The sequence below is a fragment of the Acanthaster planci genome, linkage group LG09, assembly GCF_054643075.1.
Source record: "Acanthaster planci isolate LZ-2023a linkage group LG09, COTS_SCS, whole genome shotgun sequence".
Classification (NCBI taxonomy): Eukaryota; Metazoa; Echinodermata; class Asteroidea; order Valvatida; family Acanthasteridae; genus Acanthaster; species Acanthaster planci.
The window spans coordinates 13,349,889-13,369,008 of record NC_141785.1 but is presented as its reverse complement, the minus strand read 5'-3'; the positions used below and the strand labels follow the sequence as shown (position 1 = coordinate 13,369,008).

Sequence of the window (19,120 nt, the reverse complement as noted above, 5' to 3'; positions counted from 1 at the left end):
ATACGTTGGGTTAGGGCAAAAACCATTATATATATAATTGACGATGACCTTCATAAAAAGATATCGTTAAACATCAGTCTTGATGATGGTAAAATTAGAGTGTTTAAAGTTACAATATATAAACAAAAGTTAAAATTTCATAATAACCACAGGCGAGAAATCAGGTGTAAGATCAACTATCATCATACATCATTGAGCGCAACGACTCTCGTAATTTTTCTTTTATTCATTGAAATAAATCGCCAACAATTACTTTCTTAGTACGCACGAATCTACAATTAAAGATTCGCAACTCAAAGGGACCGTGGAAAGCAAGTTTTGAGAGTATAAAGTTCTTCATCAGAAATTTCAACGTCCGCATAAAATGAGTAAAAATGCAATTTACACATACATGTACAACAATTAAACAAGTAAACAGGATTATGAATGATTTAAATAATTAAAAACATTTGGCTCCATAGACAACGTGCGGTTACCGGACCCAGTGTTGAAGACCCTAGACATTCTTTGTACACGGTGATCGCCACTGCGGGGTTGCTGGTAACCGGGTTGCTGGTAACCCACAGACTCGCGGTGTTTCGCTGCGGTATACTGGAGTAAATAAACGGTGGAAAGATGCACGAGGAAGCTGCACAGTACTCTTCAGTAGCACTCAGGAGTCAGCGAGTGATCCCCGCAGATGCGCTCGAAAATTCCAAATCAGCAGTGGTCATGTGGCAAACGTCGGACGTTTTTAAAGTCAGTTATGACATTTTGCGGTTCCGGCGGTAGAGAACAAATACCCAAATATGAACTTCGATATTCATATCATAAGTTGCAATCCCAGTGGTTCCTACGGTTGAGAAGGTGGGAACATGCCGCAGGAATGCATTTGACAAGGTGGCAAGCTAGGTTTCATGCCTGGCCAATTGTGGCCAGTGACAGGAAGGACAACCAATCTTTCTATGTTTTTGTGTGTTTTTTTAAATTTTCCTCTGGACCAGCTACATCACTTTCACTTTTCTTGTCGTGCATTTTAAGAGAGACTTTTAAGGATGTAAAGACGTAACCAGCCTTTCATTATCATTGGAATATCAGGACAATTCCAATGACGGTGGTTTCTGTCTCATGGCAGCCATGTTGAAAGTGCAGAAGTGTTACGGACACGCACGCGCGCTTCTCACAATCCTTTGCAAAAGCATTCCTCGTAGCCCGTATAGTGGCGCGTAATTTTTGTCCTTGCAGCACGTGCAGTGCTGGCGGGGGCCATCATTGACCATTTTGATCTCTGAATGTGCTTACTCCTTGTGTATAATAGCTCCATGCTTCAACATCAAGCCTTCGTATAAACGTTTCTTAAGCAATTCCATCTGTGTTTGCAACCCCATAATTTGTCAATTCTTTAAAATATACTGACCTACAACTTTTGTCAAAGACAGTGTAGATGATCACTCTTAAAAGTAAACGCAAAGACTGAGGCGAAATTTATAAATTGTTTCAAAATTTCATTCTTTTCTAATTCCATACTACATCACACTAGATGTTAAGAAACAATAAAAGATCATAAATATTTTAATTTAAACGATATTCGAACGATGAAAAGCAGAATTGAAATTGCTTGTGATTCTGGGTATTATAATTTGTACATTATATCGCGATAAATATTTATACTACGGTCAGCGATACTCATATTAATTGTGATATAATAAAATAAATAGTATTTGAATGATAAATTGGAAACAGGAAATTTCTGACGATACTTACTATTCTAAATATGCATATACATGGCTAAAACAAAAGCATCACTGCAACAATCGTCTTAATGTGATTTGTTTCACGAGCAGGTGGCAATTAAAGACTCAATAGCAAGGCCATGTTTTGGTGATGCAGAGCTCATCATCGGGACAGGTTGATAATCTCACATCATGGTGTACGAAGTAGACAGGTTCCCAGATTTTCCGCAGCACGCCATCAACTGCCGGAGAACCTCCAGGACTGCACTACATGCCTGTTTAGGAAAAAACAAAGGGGCGGAGGGTAATCCTAATTTGTTCCCTGCTCAGGCTCCTTCCAAAAGGGTTGGGGCGGTTGGGAGTACTGCCCCCATCGGCATGCATCAAAATTATTGTTCTTGTGATTTGTGACCCCAGTTCTGCCGGCCTTGGTCTAGCGTAGCCAAGTCAAGCCAAGCCCAGCCCAGCCCATAAGATTAAAGATAGAGTGGTTACCTGAATAAATAATATTGCCACAGTCAATTCGGAACAGAAAGCATCCTTTCCTGCCGATATTCGAATCTTGGTCTATGTTTACGATCGCATTTGTTCTGGATCCAGGGACAGTGATGAAGGTCAAATTATCGCCAGCATTCACGCCAACCTGGGCAAGAAAATAAACGATGTGATGTCAGAGATTTATAAAATCATTATTAGGCCCTAGTTACAGCTGAAAGTTCCAACTGAGAAAGGACGTGCGTTCTTATTTTCGATGTACAAAACCTCAATTTCGGGAAAAAATGTGGAGGGTATTTTGTCAGACGGGGTGAAATAACGAGAACATAATACACTCTCTCACCATTTCTGAATGGTACACCTGACTTCTCTGTTCTTGCGTATGTTTCTTAGGTAAGAGGGGGCATAGAATTGCTACAAGATTACAAAAATTCAAGCCAAGTGATACTTAAGATAGTTTAATTGCTGAGTGCAGGATCTAAAATAAAAGCGTACTTGAGCAGGAGTTCCGATGCTCTCGCCACCACTAACACCAGCGGGCCAGTTGATTTCCCCGTAATTAAATATGGCGAAAGAAATCTTCCTGTTCGTCACCAGTACGACTTGAAAAGTGTTTGTCTAGTGAAAAAGTGACAAGCTTAATTTTATTATAATTAAAAACCGTGCCACTGAATTATCAGTATTGTTCGCGGCCAACTTTTTTGAAAGGGTTTGATCATTAAAATGTCAACAGCATAATATATATGAGCACGATGCTTCCTTTGTACATACATAGTCTGAGAACGTACAGTCGTTGCTAGGATCCAAGCATCCCTTATTAAAGACCAACCTTCCACGACAGTGAGTTTTGAGTGAGCAAAGACTTGGAACTCAACGAACCTGAACACTGAAAGATTGTTTTGTTTCAGTGCATACATGACTACCAGCAATAAATGTTTCAAAAGCTTGGAAGACACTACCAATAAATTAAACGTGATGTATGATAGGTCAATTTGTAAATGATAAGTTATTTTCTATTCGTGTATTACTTGTGTTTCTTGAAAATGGCGCTGACCGCGCATATGCAGACGTTATACGGGGTTCTCGCTGCATACTGAAAAGACTAAACTGACGATAATCTTTTACTCTACATTGCACATTATCCATTTCGCCCATTTAGGTTCGGCTAAATATCCACTGATGAATCAACCCCTGTGTGATATAAACATTTCAGAAATGAAGTTTGCTCCATTTGTTTCAATTAGTTATCCTACTAAAAATTAGCCATGCAAGTTTGGATAAACATGTTTCCTTTTGCCTGTGGCGTGACTCACGAGTTTCGAGGCGTTGTGTAAATGCCCCCAAGGTTTAATTAATAAGTTCTCCACTTAAAATCGTCTGTTTGCAGATATAATATACAAGAAGGTTTCCCGTTAGTCTGTGGCCTGACTCACGATATTCAAAGCGTTGTGACCACTGGCTCCATAAAACGGGACTCTGTTCCAGGTTGCGATAAACATCCACGATGTGGAGAATGTGGACTGATCGGTGATAGCTCCCTTGATGACGCAATCCGCCTGAGCGAAGATCTCATCATTTTCTGGAACACAGGTAAGCTCACGATAGGTGACGTTGCCTCCGTATCTTACGTCCATGTCAGCCCAGAATGGTGCCACCATTCGTTTGTCTCCACCAAGAGGAAATGCTTCCGGTACATAGCTCCTAACTTCGTTGAGAAAGGAAAGCACGCCATTCGTGTTCACCTGCACTTTTACGGGACAAAGGTTCTGATTGAAACAGTTCTTTGATTGGAATATGCAAGCATGTTTAGCCATGTTGGATACTGCCCTTTTTAATGAAGAATTCAGGTATGGTTATCAATAAAGAAATCGTTTTCACTCATCGACATTTAAAATTCCTAACATAGATGATGGGGACGTTCTTGATGATGTGATAGCCTGGAGTTGTGCACTAACAGCAGGCGAGACGGACTCGTCACAATATTCCTCTTCTGGTTTTCGCTTAAACGATGTAAAACCTCAATCAGCAATATTTTCTGCTTTTTCTCTATTCATAAAAATGGACCTGCTCCACTGGGCCACTTTTGAGACGTTAAGTGGCGACAAAATCCCAGGTGACCGGTCTACTACTACTCAATATTGCGACGCAAACAAACGTCTACAGGTCGCGAGGAGGGGGACCAGTTTGCCGTCACCAGTGAGGCAGTTCGATATTCTAACAGCGTATGCTAGTGTGAGGCTATTCGAGAACCCTGGAGTTCGGGAACCGCTAGCGCTGCGCGCGCAGTGGATTTTCAGTCACGTGATTTTTGACGATCGGCGTTCAGTCTATACGGATGTGCTCAGAAGCGCACACCTTCGAAATCTTTCAACATTCATGCGTACATGAAATTGCCATAGGAAATACCCAGATTTGAAAATGCCCGTGCCTGCACGGATAAGGTACCCTTCCTCAAATGCCTTTCGCCACGTCAATATTACACGTTATGTGAATAACCTCTAGCAGTGTACACCATAGAGTTGAAGCGCTTGCGCGTTAACATAACAGCGTAGTCGCACATGTCGCCCTGTTCTGCTGCCAAATTTGCCTAACGTAAAAGAATAGGCTTGTCATCTCTAGCCTTACAATCCGCCCTGAGCTGAAGTGCGCCCTCACCGGCGAAAGATGGATGGTACTGAGTTTTCGAACCGGGATCTTGCACGCTTTCGACGTGCACTCGCGGAGACCATATATTTCAGACTAAATTCGTTGCGTGTACTCAGCGTGCTCCGCGTCAAATGCACATAGACTTGCGCGGCTATGCAATGAGTGCGCACCAAATGACTGTCAATTTCATTTGAAAACACCTCCTCTAAAATTTGTTGCTGCTTGGGGGAGCGGAACATGATATCTTGTCGAGTTCGAACAACCTGTTCTTGACATGGGTTTCCTGTTCTTGCCCTCGAACGGCGGGAACACGATCCAGAACTTTGTTCTTGTCTCAGGATCACACACCTTCTCCTCGTTTGAGTTTTTCTCGAACAGACGCAAAAAGGTGCGGGGATTCCGATTACCGGTACGAACAGCAGCAAAAAATTGCTTAAATGGCCGACAAAGCCTAAGACGCTGGAAGCGTTCTGTAAAATTCAGCATAAACAATTTTCAATAGTAGAGAAACGACTTTTTAAAATAGCAAATATTGCAGCCTAGAAATTCAAACATTAACCTTACAAAACCCTGTAAATTGACAACACCGTGTTGCAGGTTGCTTGTCACAAACTACAAGCGATAGCTGTGCATTCTCAGCGGCCGACCCACGAACAAGAAATCGATTTGTAAATGAACATGCGAGACACGCGGCCCGCATTCTAATTTATGCGCATAAACAGCATGAGGAGGCAACAAACTTGAGCCCCACTGAAAATGTACAGGGGTACAAATTCCATTATCATTTTCTTTTATTATCTGCATTTTTTTCACTTGGAAAACCTCCAACATTTATTTCTAGTGTGAGAGGAATTTTGGGCACAAAAAAGCAAAGAAAAATGTTCCCGTTCAAAGCGCGCTAGGTCGAAAGAAATCTGTAGGGCTCCGTTCTGATTTCTGAGCTGTTAATCAGATTATGCGATCCATCGGGGTACCATCCACCATTCTTGGTCGACATCGTAAATAGCGAAACATCTAACGTTAGAAGGGTACTAATAATGTTCGTAGCTGATGAAGCTTGTATATGTATTCTACAAGAAAATAATAGAGTTAAAAGAGAACGGAATTTGTCCCCACTCATATCAAAAGTGAAAAAGGCAGCGGTTGAACAGGTGGCTGGACTATTGGGCCGAATGCGCGGCCAGCTTCACCTTGGTGTACGTGCCCAAGTGGTGCATAGTACGCGTGGCGCATAGTACCCTGAAGTACAGAACTGTTTGATTGGACGTGGTTGGAAAGGCGCCCTATTAATTTCTTTTGAACTTGTAAGCTCGGGGAGAAAGCAAAGTTTATTTTATTTAGTTGAGTCTAAAATCCTTTTAGACCAGAAGGTACCAGTTGAAATGATTTTAGAGGGTTTCCGAAGACACAAATGAAAAAAGTGCAGATGATTAGAGAAAATGACGTTGGGATTTGTGCGCCTGACCATTTTCAATGGACTGCTCAAGCTTGTTGCCTCCACTTCCCATGTAGTTACTTGCAGATCGCTTCATTTGGTAATACGGGCGATTCACAATGCGCCTCCAAGAGTTTGCAACGTGTTTACCAAACATAGTGTGTGAAATCGTCTACCCTATCCAAATTGCATTGGGTCGACAGATTTTGTTGCAAACTCTTGGAGGCTCACTTTTGTGAAACCCCGTATTAGGCACCGCCGAGCACGCATAATTGGGGAGCGAGGTTGCACTGACTGTCCCAGGTGTTATTAAACTGGACGCCGCACCGCATCGCGAGGAGGGTGGATTACACCCGACCAATAAACGACTTGATTTCAAGTCTGACAATGAAGACAGGCCCTAACCAAACGACTGGCCGATGTAGGCAGTGTAGGCACTGTATCGATCATTTTATAGGCTTTGTTTATAAGTTACTGTTTGCTTCTTCTCCAAGCCCAAGCCAGGAGGCCTCCTCTGAATAATGAGTGCAACAGTTTGCTTTCAGATAGTTCATCACGTGCTTGTTCTTCTTGTCTGAAGTTGTGAAAATGCTTAAGGAGTGCATCTCACATTACGCAAGTGTTCGGTGCACTTGATAAAACGCACTTACAAAGAGAGAGTTGAACTTGTGACCACAGAACGGGAAAAGAATGGAAATGGGAATATTGCCAGAGCTCCCATCGTCATTTGGTACAACAGATGTGTCTCCCTCGCTGGCCCCATGAGGGAACATAGGTCCTACAAAAGAAAACAAAAAGAAATGGCTGGTAACTTTTTATTCCAAAAGTCTTATCCCTTTTCCTGCCACCGCCACTAGTTTATCAGAGGATTTTCTCATTGCTTCATCAGGCAGCGCCCTCTACGTTACAATGCAAAGAGGGCAGTTGTATCTGCATGGCGTGTGCCTGAAAGAATACTATTAAGTTCCATTTATAACGACATTGCAATTTGTCGAATCTGATTTGGGGCAGCCTGCGGAACATTAGATTCTAAAAAGTAATAAAATAGGTTTAATTGTATTTTTAAAAACAAACTAGGATCGTTGAAGACTCACTGAAAACGAAAATGGAGCATATTCCCATAAAATTTCACTTTCATTTGGCATTTTTCCCTTTGGAAATTATTATGTTATCAATGAAGATGTGAACCAGGTCATGAGTAATAGTTCTTTTAATTCTCCGACCACGATTGTCCATAAGCAAGGTTTAAACTATTTCTGCGACGTGAAACTGTACATCATTTTTACGAACCTACTGCAAACTGTAGATTGTTGCGAATCTGCAGTAATAGTAGATTCGTATCGACGAGGAAGGGTATCTTCACGTCCACCCCTTCCCTCGTTTTGATCATACCATGGAGGAAGGACACAGAAGGAGTTACAACTCTGGCACATCAAAGTGCTTGATGATCATTACCGTCCAATCAGACGAACAATAGTAAACATTCCAAAAATGCCCAATTACTGCCTGCAGGGTAGCCGGACAAGTGGGGCCAGTAATATCGTAACAATAGTTGTGGTGTTTTCTTTGGAATTAACTACAGACAGAAAAAATCTAACATTAGATTTACTTTTGCTGTTTTGGATAATTTTTAAGGATTTTGATGCCCTTTTCCATTATCCATGCACATGTTTGTAATTTTATTTTGTCACTCCAAAACATCAGTTTTCAAAGTCTTTGTAGGAGTTTGGCTAAGACTGGCCAACAAAATGTTGAACACCACAGGACAGTTAAGTTCACGAAAAACAAAATGCGCTGTTTCATCACAGGGAGTGATCATGATATCTCATACAGTACCTTTTTGTGTAAATTCTGTAATAAAAATAATTCAAATAAAACTCAAAATCTTACAAACAGCTTGGCTATTTATTCCCAAAAGAAGTCCAGAAGAAAGCGTTCGATAAGGGCAAAAACTGCTCACGGACACTTCGGGTGTACAGTCTAATAAAAGCAACTGCGCAAGCACTAAATTTGATGTTCTTTTCAGATCATACCAAACACCAACGATGGCATGAATATTCAACTTCCTGTACTGCAGTACACGACGTTTTAGGGATGCAGATTAGCAAAGAAAAATTGTGGCGATGATCATGGGGCACAAAGGGGGCTTATGGTTGCAAAACAGGTGGTGCTCAGCAAGTATGCGCTGCGCTGCGCTCTGGCTGTGGACATAGATGTTATAACCCGGGCAGTTCAAACTCTTGCTGCGTTCTTCCTCCATGATCATACAAAGAGTGACCGTAGGGCTGGGAAAAGTCACATCATGGTGTGCTGCCGTGAGATTGATTCTACTGGGCCTCCGGTAGTGGTTTTAGCCCGATAGGTCTGGCTGCAATGACACACGTGTAATAATGTCTCCTAGGCGCAAGAAGAAGAGAACCGAGTGGGCCTATGTATCCAGCACTGATGGCATTGACTGCACGAATACTGTCGATGTTTCACGTAGCCAAAACCTGTGCAAGTGAATGAATGGAACCAACAAGTGTGCATTGAGGCGAAGGGTATTAGCGCCATAGTCTCGGGACTCCATGTTCGTGTGACGATGGGAAATAGTCATAGAATAGACTCGGAACTTCTGATTTGTGCCCACAGTTCCTTGTCGATTCTCCTTGACATAGTATGTGGTACACTGAGTTCTTTAAATTCACATGAACATAACAATTTGAATTTTCCGTTCTAAAGACACTGTTGCTATACCTCGTAATTCATGGCAAGCTTTTGCTTAGTTATTTAAGAAATGCCATGCATCAATACACTGTTTTCAATAGAATAAGAAGGGCACAAAGGAACCAGTCCATTCCAGCGCTTGTGGTCGCCATGCAAAAGCTTGTCCCGAATCAATTGAAAATCTGGAGGACTCAACATCCCACTACTTTTGTTTGAGAGGCGGTAGGGATTTCGGTTGGATGCAACGTCGCTCCGAACTTTGTAGAATTTACACTGTTTTCAGTGGGCTTGAAGTACATGTAGTGCTACATGTATTAACCAGCAAGAAAATGAGACCGAGGGGTCCCCCCAAAAAACATGTCCAATCGCTATACACACTCTAGACTGTTGTTACCTAAGACATTCCCCCCCCAGATGTCTGAAAAGAATTCCCCAGATTCCAGTGAGACAATGACCAACACAAAACAGGGTTCTCTTCGTCTCATATCTTGCTGATTCACATGAGTAGTGCAGTGCACCCAGTAAACCATTAACCTTTTCATTATGCAGTCATGACTACTACGTTGCCTTACGATATCACACTGCGTGGGATATCGACACGGCATGCAAGACAGCGCATAGTCTAATTCAACTATCTGCTATGGAGGCGTTGGATGAACCACAGCATAAACGGGGCCCAATTGAATCTGCAGGATTCGAGAGGCGAGCACCGACATTGCGCATCAAAGTGACGCTCTGTTCGAGCAATACAGGAAAATATCGGCAGACCTTAAAACCGGCTGTAAGTGGGGTTTATTAGGGAAGGCCAATAAGGCCAGGTCTTGTTTTCTTTGGCGAAATAACGCAAACCATTGGCGTATTAACGCAAAACGTTTGCAAAATAACACAATACTTTAGTTTCACAATGAGATCATATGGGCGTTACAAACATTGTGTGGAACAAAGTGAATTTTCCCCGTTTTGTTGATGCAGAGTATGCCGGAGGGACGTGACGTAGAAAGAACTCCGAAGCTTTTATTCCTTTCTTGGCTTGAGTTAGTCGCATAGGCCTACACAGGGAAATTTCGTCAGGAAAAAAATGCAGGACTTTTTAAAATGTACAAACTATGTGCAATAATAAGGCTTAAAGTTTCTTCCTAGGAAGATATCACAGTTTTGCTAATAAATATGGAAAATACACAAAATAGGTCCAAACTCTTATGGAAATGGACATGAATAAAAAAATAGAAGATATGGATGATACAAATTGTCTGTTCAGTTAATTTTTTATGTTGGTTTGCTTTGTTTTTTTCCGTTTTGTTTTCCACATTTTTTATTCTGCTTTAATCTAAATTTTCATCTTGCGAAACTTATAGCCTCTTTACGAAACTGAATCAGCAAAAACGTCCAGTTAAACCAGTTTTTCTGTCTTGCATGGCGATTAAGTGACACGAAAAAGAACGACGCTATCCTAAATTGAACACACTGCTAAAGGAATCCGAAAAACTCGAAATAAAATTGAATGCCTGAATCCCGAATTTGAAACAAAGTAAAAAATTGAGTGGAAAAATGGATGTAATTCAAGCGCACGACATTAAATTGGCTGCTTTTTTGCCGAAATTGATTGGGAAAACCTTTGTGAAATATCAGGAGACAGACTAAAAGAAAACAGTTTACTGTTTGATGTCGTTTACTTTCTGGTTGAGTGTAAGCTAGCTGTGATGTGGAAGGTTTTCTTTAATTGGTCCGTAATATAGGCCTTCATTTAATTTTGAGTATGGATGTCATCTTTTCTATGATATAAATGAGATGCTTTGACGAGATTTCTAATAACGCAATTCGTGTACTCCAATATCACACCAATATCACCATCTTCTACTGCTTACCGGCGCTATCGAGCGAAGAGCAAGGCGTGTCCTCATCTCCATTAAAGTACACACTCCCCAGGGTTGCATTGAAGTCTTCGGGATGCTCTTGTATTGCAGCAAGGTTCAACTCGCAGATTTTGCTGCAGTCGTTGAAGTTAAAAGACTTGCATCTCTTATCCATGCTGCAGTCACGCCCACAGATGACACGAGAGCGTACAGGTCTACGTGCAAACGCATACCCTTGCAGTGCGCAATTTTCCGCTGCGTACATGGTTTTAGGGAGTGGAATACACCGATGAGCAAAGACAAAAATGACCATTCCAAAAAATAGAACCAACCCGAAAATTTCAAAGCCAGAGGTCAGTTTTGCCATGTTGAATTTACAGACTTTCTGCGGAGTTGAGTTTTCGAAAGGAATGTGTGACATTGAACAGCTGGATGCTTGCTTTACTGCGTTCACAGTCGCCTATCTGTTTCTTGATAGAAAAGCCGATGTATCCACAGGATCCATCATTGACGGCTTGGGATTGTTCAATTTTTCACACCTGCTTTAACAGCTGAATGCGAACATCCCACGACACCGTTTACGTCTTTCCAGGTCAAAGACATTATATACGTCCTTTAGAATTATATCATGAATTTGGCGTTTTGGCGAATACAGGCAACGGATCGGCCATTGTGCTCCAGAAGAATGTTTTGAATTAACAATAAAGTTTATTTTTGACGATAATTCCATGCACTATTTCGAAAAGTGTGTAAAAGTCCAACACATTTAGTCCATATATCCCCAAAGAGACCTTAAAATGTAGCGTAAAAAATGAAATTCCACTATTTTTTGCCCAAAAGCAATTTTGTTCCCCGTCCTAAAATTGTTGATAGATCCGCCTTTTGGGGGTTAAGGAGTCCTTAATATTGTTTTATGATTACACCCATACCCAAAGAAATCAACACTAACAAATAAAAGTAAGGACCGTGAGCAAGGCTTTCTTGATGTTTTTCTTCTCCACAACATCATCTTGAATGTATACCCAGCAAGAAATGAGACCGAGGGGTACCCCCCAACATGTCCAATCCCTATACACATTCCAGACTATTGTTACTTAACACATCCCCCCCCAAGATGTCTGAAAGGAATCCCCCCAGATTCCTGCGAGACAATGACCAACACAAAGCAGGGGGGGGGGGTTCTCTCCGTCTCATACCTTGCTGCATATGTTTGAATGAGCCCAAAGCCTCGTTCGCTTTTGAATATGCCCCCCCCCCCAAATCAAGAGCTGGGTACGCTGCTGCTCCAGGCGTCGGTGAACGTAACAACTATTGTGAGCAGCCGGTAAAGTTGGAGTATGGTGAACAATGGGTGCTTGTAAGGCAGAAACCACTATTAATGATGCATCAAAGCACTCCATGCATATATTGGCTGAGCAGGCTGTGACAACCATTTTTGTATTTTTACAAAAGGCAGCTATCCATGAATGTTTAATTTGTGGCACTGTGCAATTACGACATACAATGCCAACACACTCGTCAAGTGGCCACGTACGGCGTCAAGGTAATTTTCGAATGCAGATCAATTCATTGCCTGAACGAAAATGTACGTTTCGCTGCATCCATGCATCAGTTGACATTTGTCCAGAAAACTTGGCGAGGAGTTGCTGGCTTTTGTCCCTTGCTGTATATTCTCTGCGTTACTGTTTTATAAATGATCCATTCTCGTGCCCTTTTAAATGGAAACTCGACATTTATCGACAGAAGTGTAGGCCGATGGAGCGCGTCTGCGTCATGCACCAAACTGTTATTCCCGCCCTATTTTTAAAACGTCATTACGCTGTTTGCACTATTGCCACAGTTGTACAGCGAAACGAAGCCCGATGAGCAGCTGCATGTTGACCCGTTCGAAGTGAAGAAGACTACGCCCCACTTCTCCATTTTGAATTTCTGGTGCTTTTATCGTAAACTAGCGTTACGAAATTCTCAAATAAGAGTTGTAAGAACTATGATGCCTGTTTCCTGCAACTAAAAACACATGTACCAAACTGAAAACTGCAGCTTTATCAAAGAAAGCTAGTTATTAATGGCCCGCACTGGGAATGACAAGGGCGTGGTCCATCCCCTAATTAAGGGAGGAGGCTGGAAGACACGTCAGATTCTTGTTAATGATTCACGTAGACTTTACTGATTATTTATTTAGATAACACCTGGACATGGATATACATGTGGTTCCAGAATAGACTAAGAATAAGATATCTGAATAGCTAGGACATTGTTTAATCTAAAATACCCGCTAATTGGAATTATCATTCTAATGCACCATTCGACGCCTGTTCAAAAAGCCCCAGAGCAAGTTGTCCGGGCAGATTTTGTTGGCCCTGGGACATCCTGGTGTCCACGTAAGGAGTATGAAGAAGCCAGGTTCCCGTAGTGCACTCCGTATGGAGTCAAACCCGGGAGACCGTTCAAACCTACCTCACTTGGCTGTTGGGGTACAACAAAGGACGAAACGTATGAATGTATCACTTGGTCTGTCATGAACACAGGAAGGGTGTGGAACCGTATACAAGTGCATGATCTCTAAGGAAACATCAATGTTCCGCTATTGGTTGGCTATGCAAGATGAGATTATGAAAAGAGACTTGTCGGTTTCTGCCTTCTTGAGCAGAAGCGCCCCCTCATCGCTTGAAAACAGCCATGCTGGTTGAGAGTGTTTATTTTGTTGGTGCGATGCAACTGCAACACTTGCCTTTCATAGTCGTTCGTGAACCAGCGACGTGCAGTTCCCACCAATGGTGCCTCCATTGCAAGGAAAATTGCCCCCTCTCTTGGTCCATTTATTTGGCCATTAACACATGGGCATCGGTCAAATTACTTGGACGTGCCTTGCAAGCAGAGCTTTGTCCACTCTCTCTGTATACAGCTCTGCTTTCAGCCTCTTAACACTACGCAACAGTCAAATGGGGGCGTTATACCCTGACAACAGCAGTGCACTTCAACTGTGCCAGCTCTCTCTTTAAAAAGCTCGCTTTCCAGAGCTGTTCATAGCGCCAACCAAAATGACTGTTTATTATGTGTGCAGTATGGGAAATAGGATGAAAGTCAGTCACGGATTTGCTTTTAAAGATATAGCCCTTTCACCCTTTAATGGGTTTATCAGAAATTATCAGTTCTCACTCATGTTTGTTTTATTTTTTCCCGTTGCGGGTCAGAATATGGTTCCCCCGGAAAAAATCCTGGCGACGCCCATGGCAGTACAGCATGCAGCTATTCAGGGCGTATTGTCCACGTACAATAATGAATAATCCACAAGTTTAGTTCCAATAATAGGACACCCAAGTCGCAACTCTATAAATAGCTCTGCTTTCAGCCCTTATGTACGCCCCAATAGGTGAAAATATATTCAACAATACAGACAAAGGAGGGCGTTGTACCCAGCATTGCACTTTAACCAGCGATCGGATTGCGGTTTTCAGCGTCTTAACTCTCCCCTTTCAACTTTTTCGCAGGCAGCTATAGGTGTCACGCTGTCCCTTTACCACGGTGCGCTTAAACAGTTACACGCAGTTCTTCCATTCCAAGTTACTCTAGTCCTTGTTATAGGTTGGTGCTCCGTAACCTTTCCGATCCTACCAGTTCGCGCCCTAGCATCGCTCATAGCAACCAGCGATCATTCACGTGGTCGCACGCGTCGAAGTTTCTACTTCAAAAAGAGGTTTTGCCAAATCAAATCTCTCTCCAAGTTTCCTGGTAGAATTACACCAAGACGTCACGGTTTTCGTAGTTCCTAATTACAGCAATGTCAGTTTGCGTGTTGATTGTATACGAGGAATAAGTGCGTAAAATTAAACCCGCGCCGTTCAAACAAAAAATTGAACACGAAGTCCTGATCTCATTTGTGCACTTTGCTTTCCCTCTGAATTATTTTTCTGTAATAGGGAGTTTGAAATTCACAGCTCTGCGGGTGAATAGAGTATTGCAAACTGGAGGGACGCTGGAGATCTCTTTCATATTCGAAAACTTAATTTCATAGTTATGGGCTTTTGTTATTCCCCCCTACTTTGGTATAAACTCCAACACTGATTATCAATCAACGCGAGGAAATGCATCATGTTATACTACTTTACATATCATAACTTGGTTCTTTTATTCTGTCTACAATAATGACGTAGATTTGAACATTATGTACCAAAAATAGGTGAAATTCTCAACAGATCAATAATTCACCAATATCATACACTCTGTCATCAACTGGACAGTGGGGCAAGGTCTTGTCACAGAGTGGAACGCCCTGTCCAGACAGTGTCCCGGACAAATTATGCTACCAACAATGTCAAGATATAGGCTTATAAATAAATCTAACAGTTATACAAATCTTGGGAAAGTGATGTTAGATAAGAGTCTCTGATATATTAAATATAGGATTGAAACCATCTAAGATTTTAAAAGCTGAAAGAAAAGTTGTTAGTTGTTATTGCAACAACTGTTTTCAAATTATTGATTATACTTTGTGTCTTCGACACAGACTAAATGATGTTTTAATAGTGAGACCAGGTTTTGATCTTGGCATGGAGCGAATCTCCGGGGCAGGTTGTGTTCCGTACGTCACGGTGTCCCCTTAAGAAGTAAGAAGGAGACAGGTTCCCAGATTCCACACCGCACGCCATCAGTCGCTGAAGAACGTCCAGGACCGTGCTGTTTGGCTGTTGAAGAAAAGCAGACAAAAGACAGACAAATCAATTTCGGTTAAAATAGCCCGTAAGGGTCCATAGTATAATGCTACCTGTACAAAGTTCAAGTGTTGACTTCAAAACTATGGTTATGGATATAACACAATGTCTCAATTAAATGAGACAATTTTCTCACCAGGACATTTTTGTAGTTCCCAATGACGGCAATGCCTATGGCGCGGTGATTGTAAGAGGGGCCAGCGTGAGCCCCTATGACGTTCCAGCCACGCCCCACGTACACCCTCTCATCCCCACCAATCACAAAGTTGTAGCCGATGTCATTCCAACCTGAATAGACCAAAAGGATATTGAGGGTGATCTCAGTCTTTTAGACAAATGCTCTGCAAAACTGAATCCGAACACAGCCACATTTTAAAAGTATTTCCAAACGCATCGTACTCTGATGTATAATGTTTTTGAGACACCGGTGGATATTTTGAGAAACGTCTTTCTGAACCACCAAGTGGGAAAGTGTTTCAGTTGGGAACGCTTCAATGGTATGCTTCGTTCAAAGACATGAATACATGCATAACAGCATACGGAGGGACATGGTTCACTGTCACTTGGGTAACCATGAGGCTTTTTTCCTCGTATCTCTTGAGTTGTTCACATTCGTGTATGAATTCTCCATTTTGGTAAGTCAGAACAGCGAAATGAGCTATGGGGCTTTATACAACTTCTTCAGACCGTTGGTATCAACGTCATAGTTCTGAAAGCTCCTCATCATTGCTGAACAGGTGTCTTGGGCGTAACACTGCCCGCTGCCGGTGCTGTGCCCTGCGGTGTGATGCACAATACAGTGGTCGGGCGTGTCCGGCATGGCCTTTGGAAACCTGGGTTTTCTTGCGCCCCACTCACACCTCTCGACGAGAGTAAGACCTGCACAGGCGTAAGCTAAACCGTAGGAAACAAAACAAATTACCTGAGAATGTTAATGTACGTATGCGCATATCTTGGTCCTTCGAATTTCCCCGACTTGTCAGCTCCCAATAACCATTTTCACGATGCTGAAAGTCCCCTCCATGCTTAAAGCAAAACAAAATACTGAAGGAATTGATGGATCGAGGATTTTCCCTTTTGAGTTTTTATAAATGGAATAAGATAATAAACACGGTGTGAACAAAACAAGTGGAAATTGATGTCCCGCCCCTACGATCAAGGAGAGATTTCCGCCCTTGGATGAGGTACGCAACGATGACAATAACCGCCGACAGTTTGTGCTGGAATTTTTTTCTATGGACACGATGGACCGGTATCTCAAAACTAATTAACTCCCACATAAACCGCCAACGACGTTTTCCTATGCCACGTGGGTGGTTTGCCCAAGCTCTGACGTCAGCGTTTCGCCATTAACACCATCCAAATAACAAAATGTCAACGATGAAAAACCCTTATATCTCAAATTCCAATAAAAATACATATGTTCACACAACCTAATGAGTTAAACCTCATCTATTGACATTGACACACGAAGCGATTTTAGTGGAATCTGCGCCCCGCAGGACTTGCCCAGCTCGCGAGTTGGAACTGAGATAGGCGCATAATTGAAGAATTTTCACTCCGTAATTTCGTTCCCACCGCCTACTTTTTCGTTCCCACGAATTAAAATTTTATTCGCACGAATTACTGAATTCGTTTCCACGAAATGCTAATTCGTATACACAAATTACTTATTCAATCATACGAATTACTGAAGTATTAAAAATAGAGAAATTTTCTCCATAATTCGCTGGAATTAGTAATTCGTGGGAATTACTGATAATGCACCTCTGCGGTCAGACCCATAACATTTGTGTGTGTGTATATGAGTTTGTTTCTGCATTCAATTGGGGACCCTGAACAATAGAGGACAATAAGGTCCCCGATTGACAGAGGGTCCCCGATTGACAACTGTGTACAAAACATAAGGGTGGTCTTCTAAAAAGTTAAAGTACAAACAAAAGAGGAACAATAGGGGGTCCCCAGTTGCAGGCAAATACACATTTGGGTGTGTGTGGGGGGGGGGGGGTTAACAAACTTGTTTAGAGCGCCCCAAATTTGGATTTCTTTCTTTTATGGCCTTTTTAAGGGGCGAGGCTACATTTTATGTAGGTTTATCCAGTTTTTGGAAGGAAGAGAAATTAATTTGACAGGAAAGAATCGCCTTTCTCTCAAAAACGACTCTATGCCCTTGTGTAGACATTAACTAAGAATTCTAAAATTTGGAAGCTCCATTCCAAGAAGCAATCTGATTGAAACGATCGTTGTAAGACCACAGAGAGATGGGCAAACCTTGATCTGAACCCATCTTTAAGAGCTGTTGCCAAGAATCTATGACTGTTTGCACGTACACTTCCTTTTCATAATTATAGTAATTAATCCACGTGTGTGAAAACACCAGCGATTCACTTTCACATGTGTGAAAACACCAGCGATTCACTTTCAGATCTCTCACTAAAGTTTTCACTACATCATCATTGTATTATAGTAATTCACTACTGCATCTTTTTGAAAACGACACCAACCTTGCGTTCGTAAGCACGACGCAGCAAATCCTATTGTCAAAATAGAATGCACCAATTAGACAGAAGGGTAAAGGAAACCTCGGATTCCATTCCATTTCAGATGGAAAAGGTTTGAACTTAAGGCGTTAGTCGTGGCCAATATTTGATCCGATGTTTTATCTTATCCTTTTATTTACTTATTTTTTTGGGGGGGGGGCTTGTCTGTTTCCTTTTGTTACTTTTTTATTTGAAGTTATCGATTCATGCACCGTACACAGACTCTAAATGAGACAAGGGGCGTATCCAGCTTTTGGTGGTGGTGGTGGGGGGATTCAAAGGCGAAAGCGGCTTTGGTCACATTCAACATGATGTTTGGAGAAAAAACAATGTCACAGGTCTTACTTGCGGACTCGATATCCTTGCTTTTATTTCATGGTGTTGTTTTCTTAGGGTTTGGGTGTTGATTAATAAATATACTTTTTATTACTTTTTTACATATAGAGTGTTCTTTGTTAAAAAAAGGAGTCGGGGGGAGGGAAGCTGCCCCCTGACACCCTCACCAGCTGGACACGTCACTTGACGAGGCTCTAATTAGTCTACGTATGGAAGCCAAAGCCGATCACTTTCTACTACTTACCCTTGTCAGCGAGCGAGTAGAGAAGCGTGTCCTCATCTCCATCAAAGTACACACTCCCCAGGGTTGCATTGAAGACTTCGGGATGCTCTTGTCTTGTAGCAAGGTTCAACTCGCAGATTTTGCTGCAGTCGTTGAAGTTAAAAGACTTGCATCTCTTATCTATGCTGCAGTCACGCCCACAGATGACACTAGAGCGTACAGGTCTACGTGCAAACGTATACCCTTGCAGTGTGCGATTTTCCGCTGCGTACATGGTTTTAGGGAGTGGATTACACTGATGGCCAAAGATAAAAATGACCATTCCAAAAATAGAACCAACCCAAAAATTTCAAAGCCAGAGGTCAGTTTTGCCATGTTGAATTTACAGACTTTCTGCGGAGTTGAGTTTTCGAAAGGAATGTGTGATATCGAGCAACTGGATGCTTGCTTTACTGCGTTCAC

General features: G+C 42.0%; 2 protein-coding genes across 2 annotated transcripts; both read right to left on the bottom strand.

Moving 5' to 3' along the window:
* Positions 1 to 1,757: 1,757 nt before the first annotated feature.
* Positions 1,758 to 4,112, bottom strand: LOC110982258 (sushi, nidogen and EGF-like domain-containing protein 1). The gene is made up of 4 exons (XM_022240555.2): positions 3,641 to 4,112; positions 2,703 to 2,825; positions 2,208 to 2,355; positions 1,758 to 1,987 (listed from the first exon to the last, which is right to left on the bottom strand). Exons 1-4 carry the CDS (start codon positions 4,019 to 4,021, stop codon positions 1,980 to 1,982), a joined length of 660 nt encoding a protein of 219 aa, XP_022096247.2. The 5' UTR covers positions 4,022 to 4,112; the 3' UTR covers positions 1,758 to 1,979.
* A 10,859-nt stretch (positions 4,113 to 14,971) lies between these two features.
* On the bottom strand, positions 14,972 to 19,120 carry LOC110982254 (peptidoglycan-recognition protein SC2-like). The gene is made up of 4 exons (XM_022240549.2): positions 18,680 to 19,120; positions 16,247 to 16,453; positions 15,696 to 15,847; positions 14,972 to 15,532 (listed from the first exon to the last, which is right to left on the bottom strand). The coding sequence occupies exons 1-4, from the start codon at positions 18,978 to 18,980 to the stop codon at positions 15,368 to 15,370; spliced, it is 825 nt and encodes a 274-aa protein (XP_022096241.2). The 5' UTR covers positions 18,981 to 19,120; the 3' UTR covers positions 14,972 to 15,367.

What these genes read in the sequence shown, in the direction of transcription:
- LOC110982258 (XM_022240555.2), bottom strand. Translation starts at nt 4,021, where the DNA reads ATGGCTAAACATGCTTGCATATTCCAATCAAAGAACTGTTTCAATCAG. An exon ending in GTCACAACGCTTTGAATATC is followed by an intron (nt 2,826 to 3,640) that starts GTGAGTCAGGCC and finishes CTTTTTCACTAG; the next exon opens with ACAAACACTTTTCAAGTCGT. An exon ending in GCATCGGAACTCCTGCTCAA is followed by an intron (nt 2,356 to 2,702) that starts GTACGCTTTTAT and finishes TTTCTTGCCCAG; the next exon opens with GTTGGCGTGAATGCTGGCGA.
- LOC110982254 (XM_022240549.2), bottom strand. Translation starts at nt 18,980, where the DNA reads ATGGTCATTTTTATCTTTGGCCATCAGTGTAATCCACTCCCTAAAACC. An exon ending in CTATGACGTTGATACCAACG is followed by an intron (nt 15,848 to 16,246) that starts GTCTGAAGAAGT and finishes TGGTCTATTCAG; the next exon opens with GTTGGAATGACATCGGCTAC. An exon ending in GGAACTACAAAAATGTCCTG is followed by an intron (nt 15,533 to 15,695) that starts GTGAGAAAATTG and finishes TTTCTTCAACAG; the next exon opens with CCAAACAGCACGGTCCTGGA.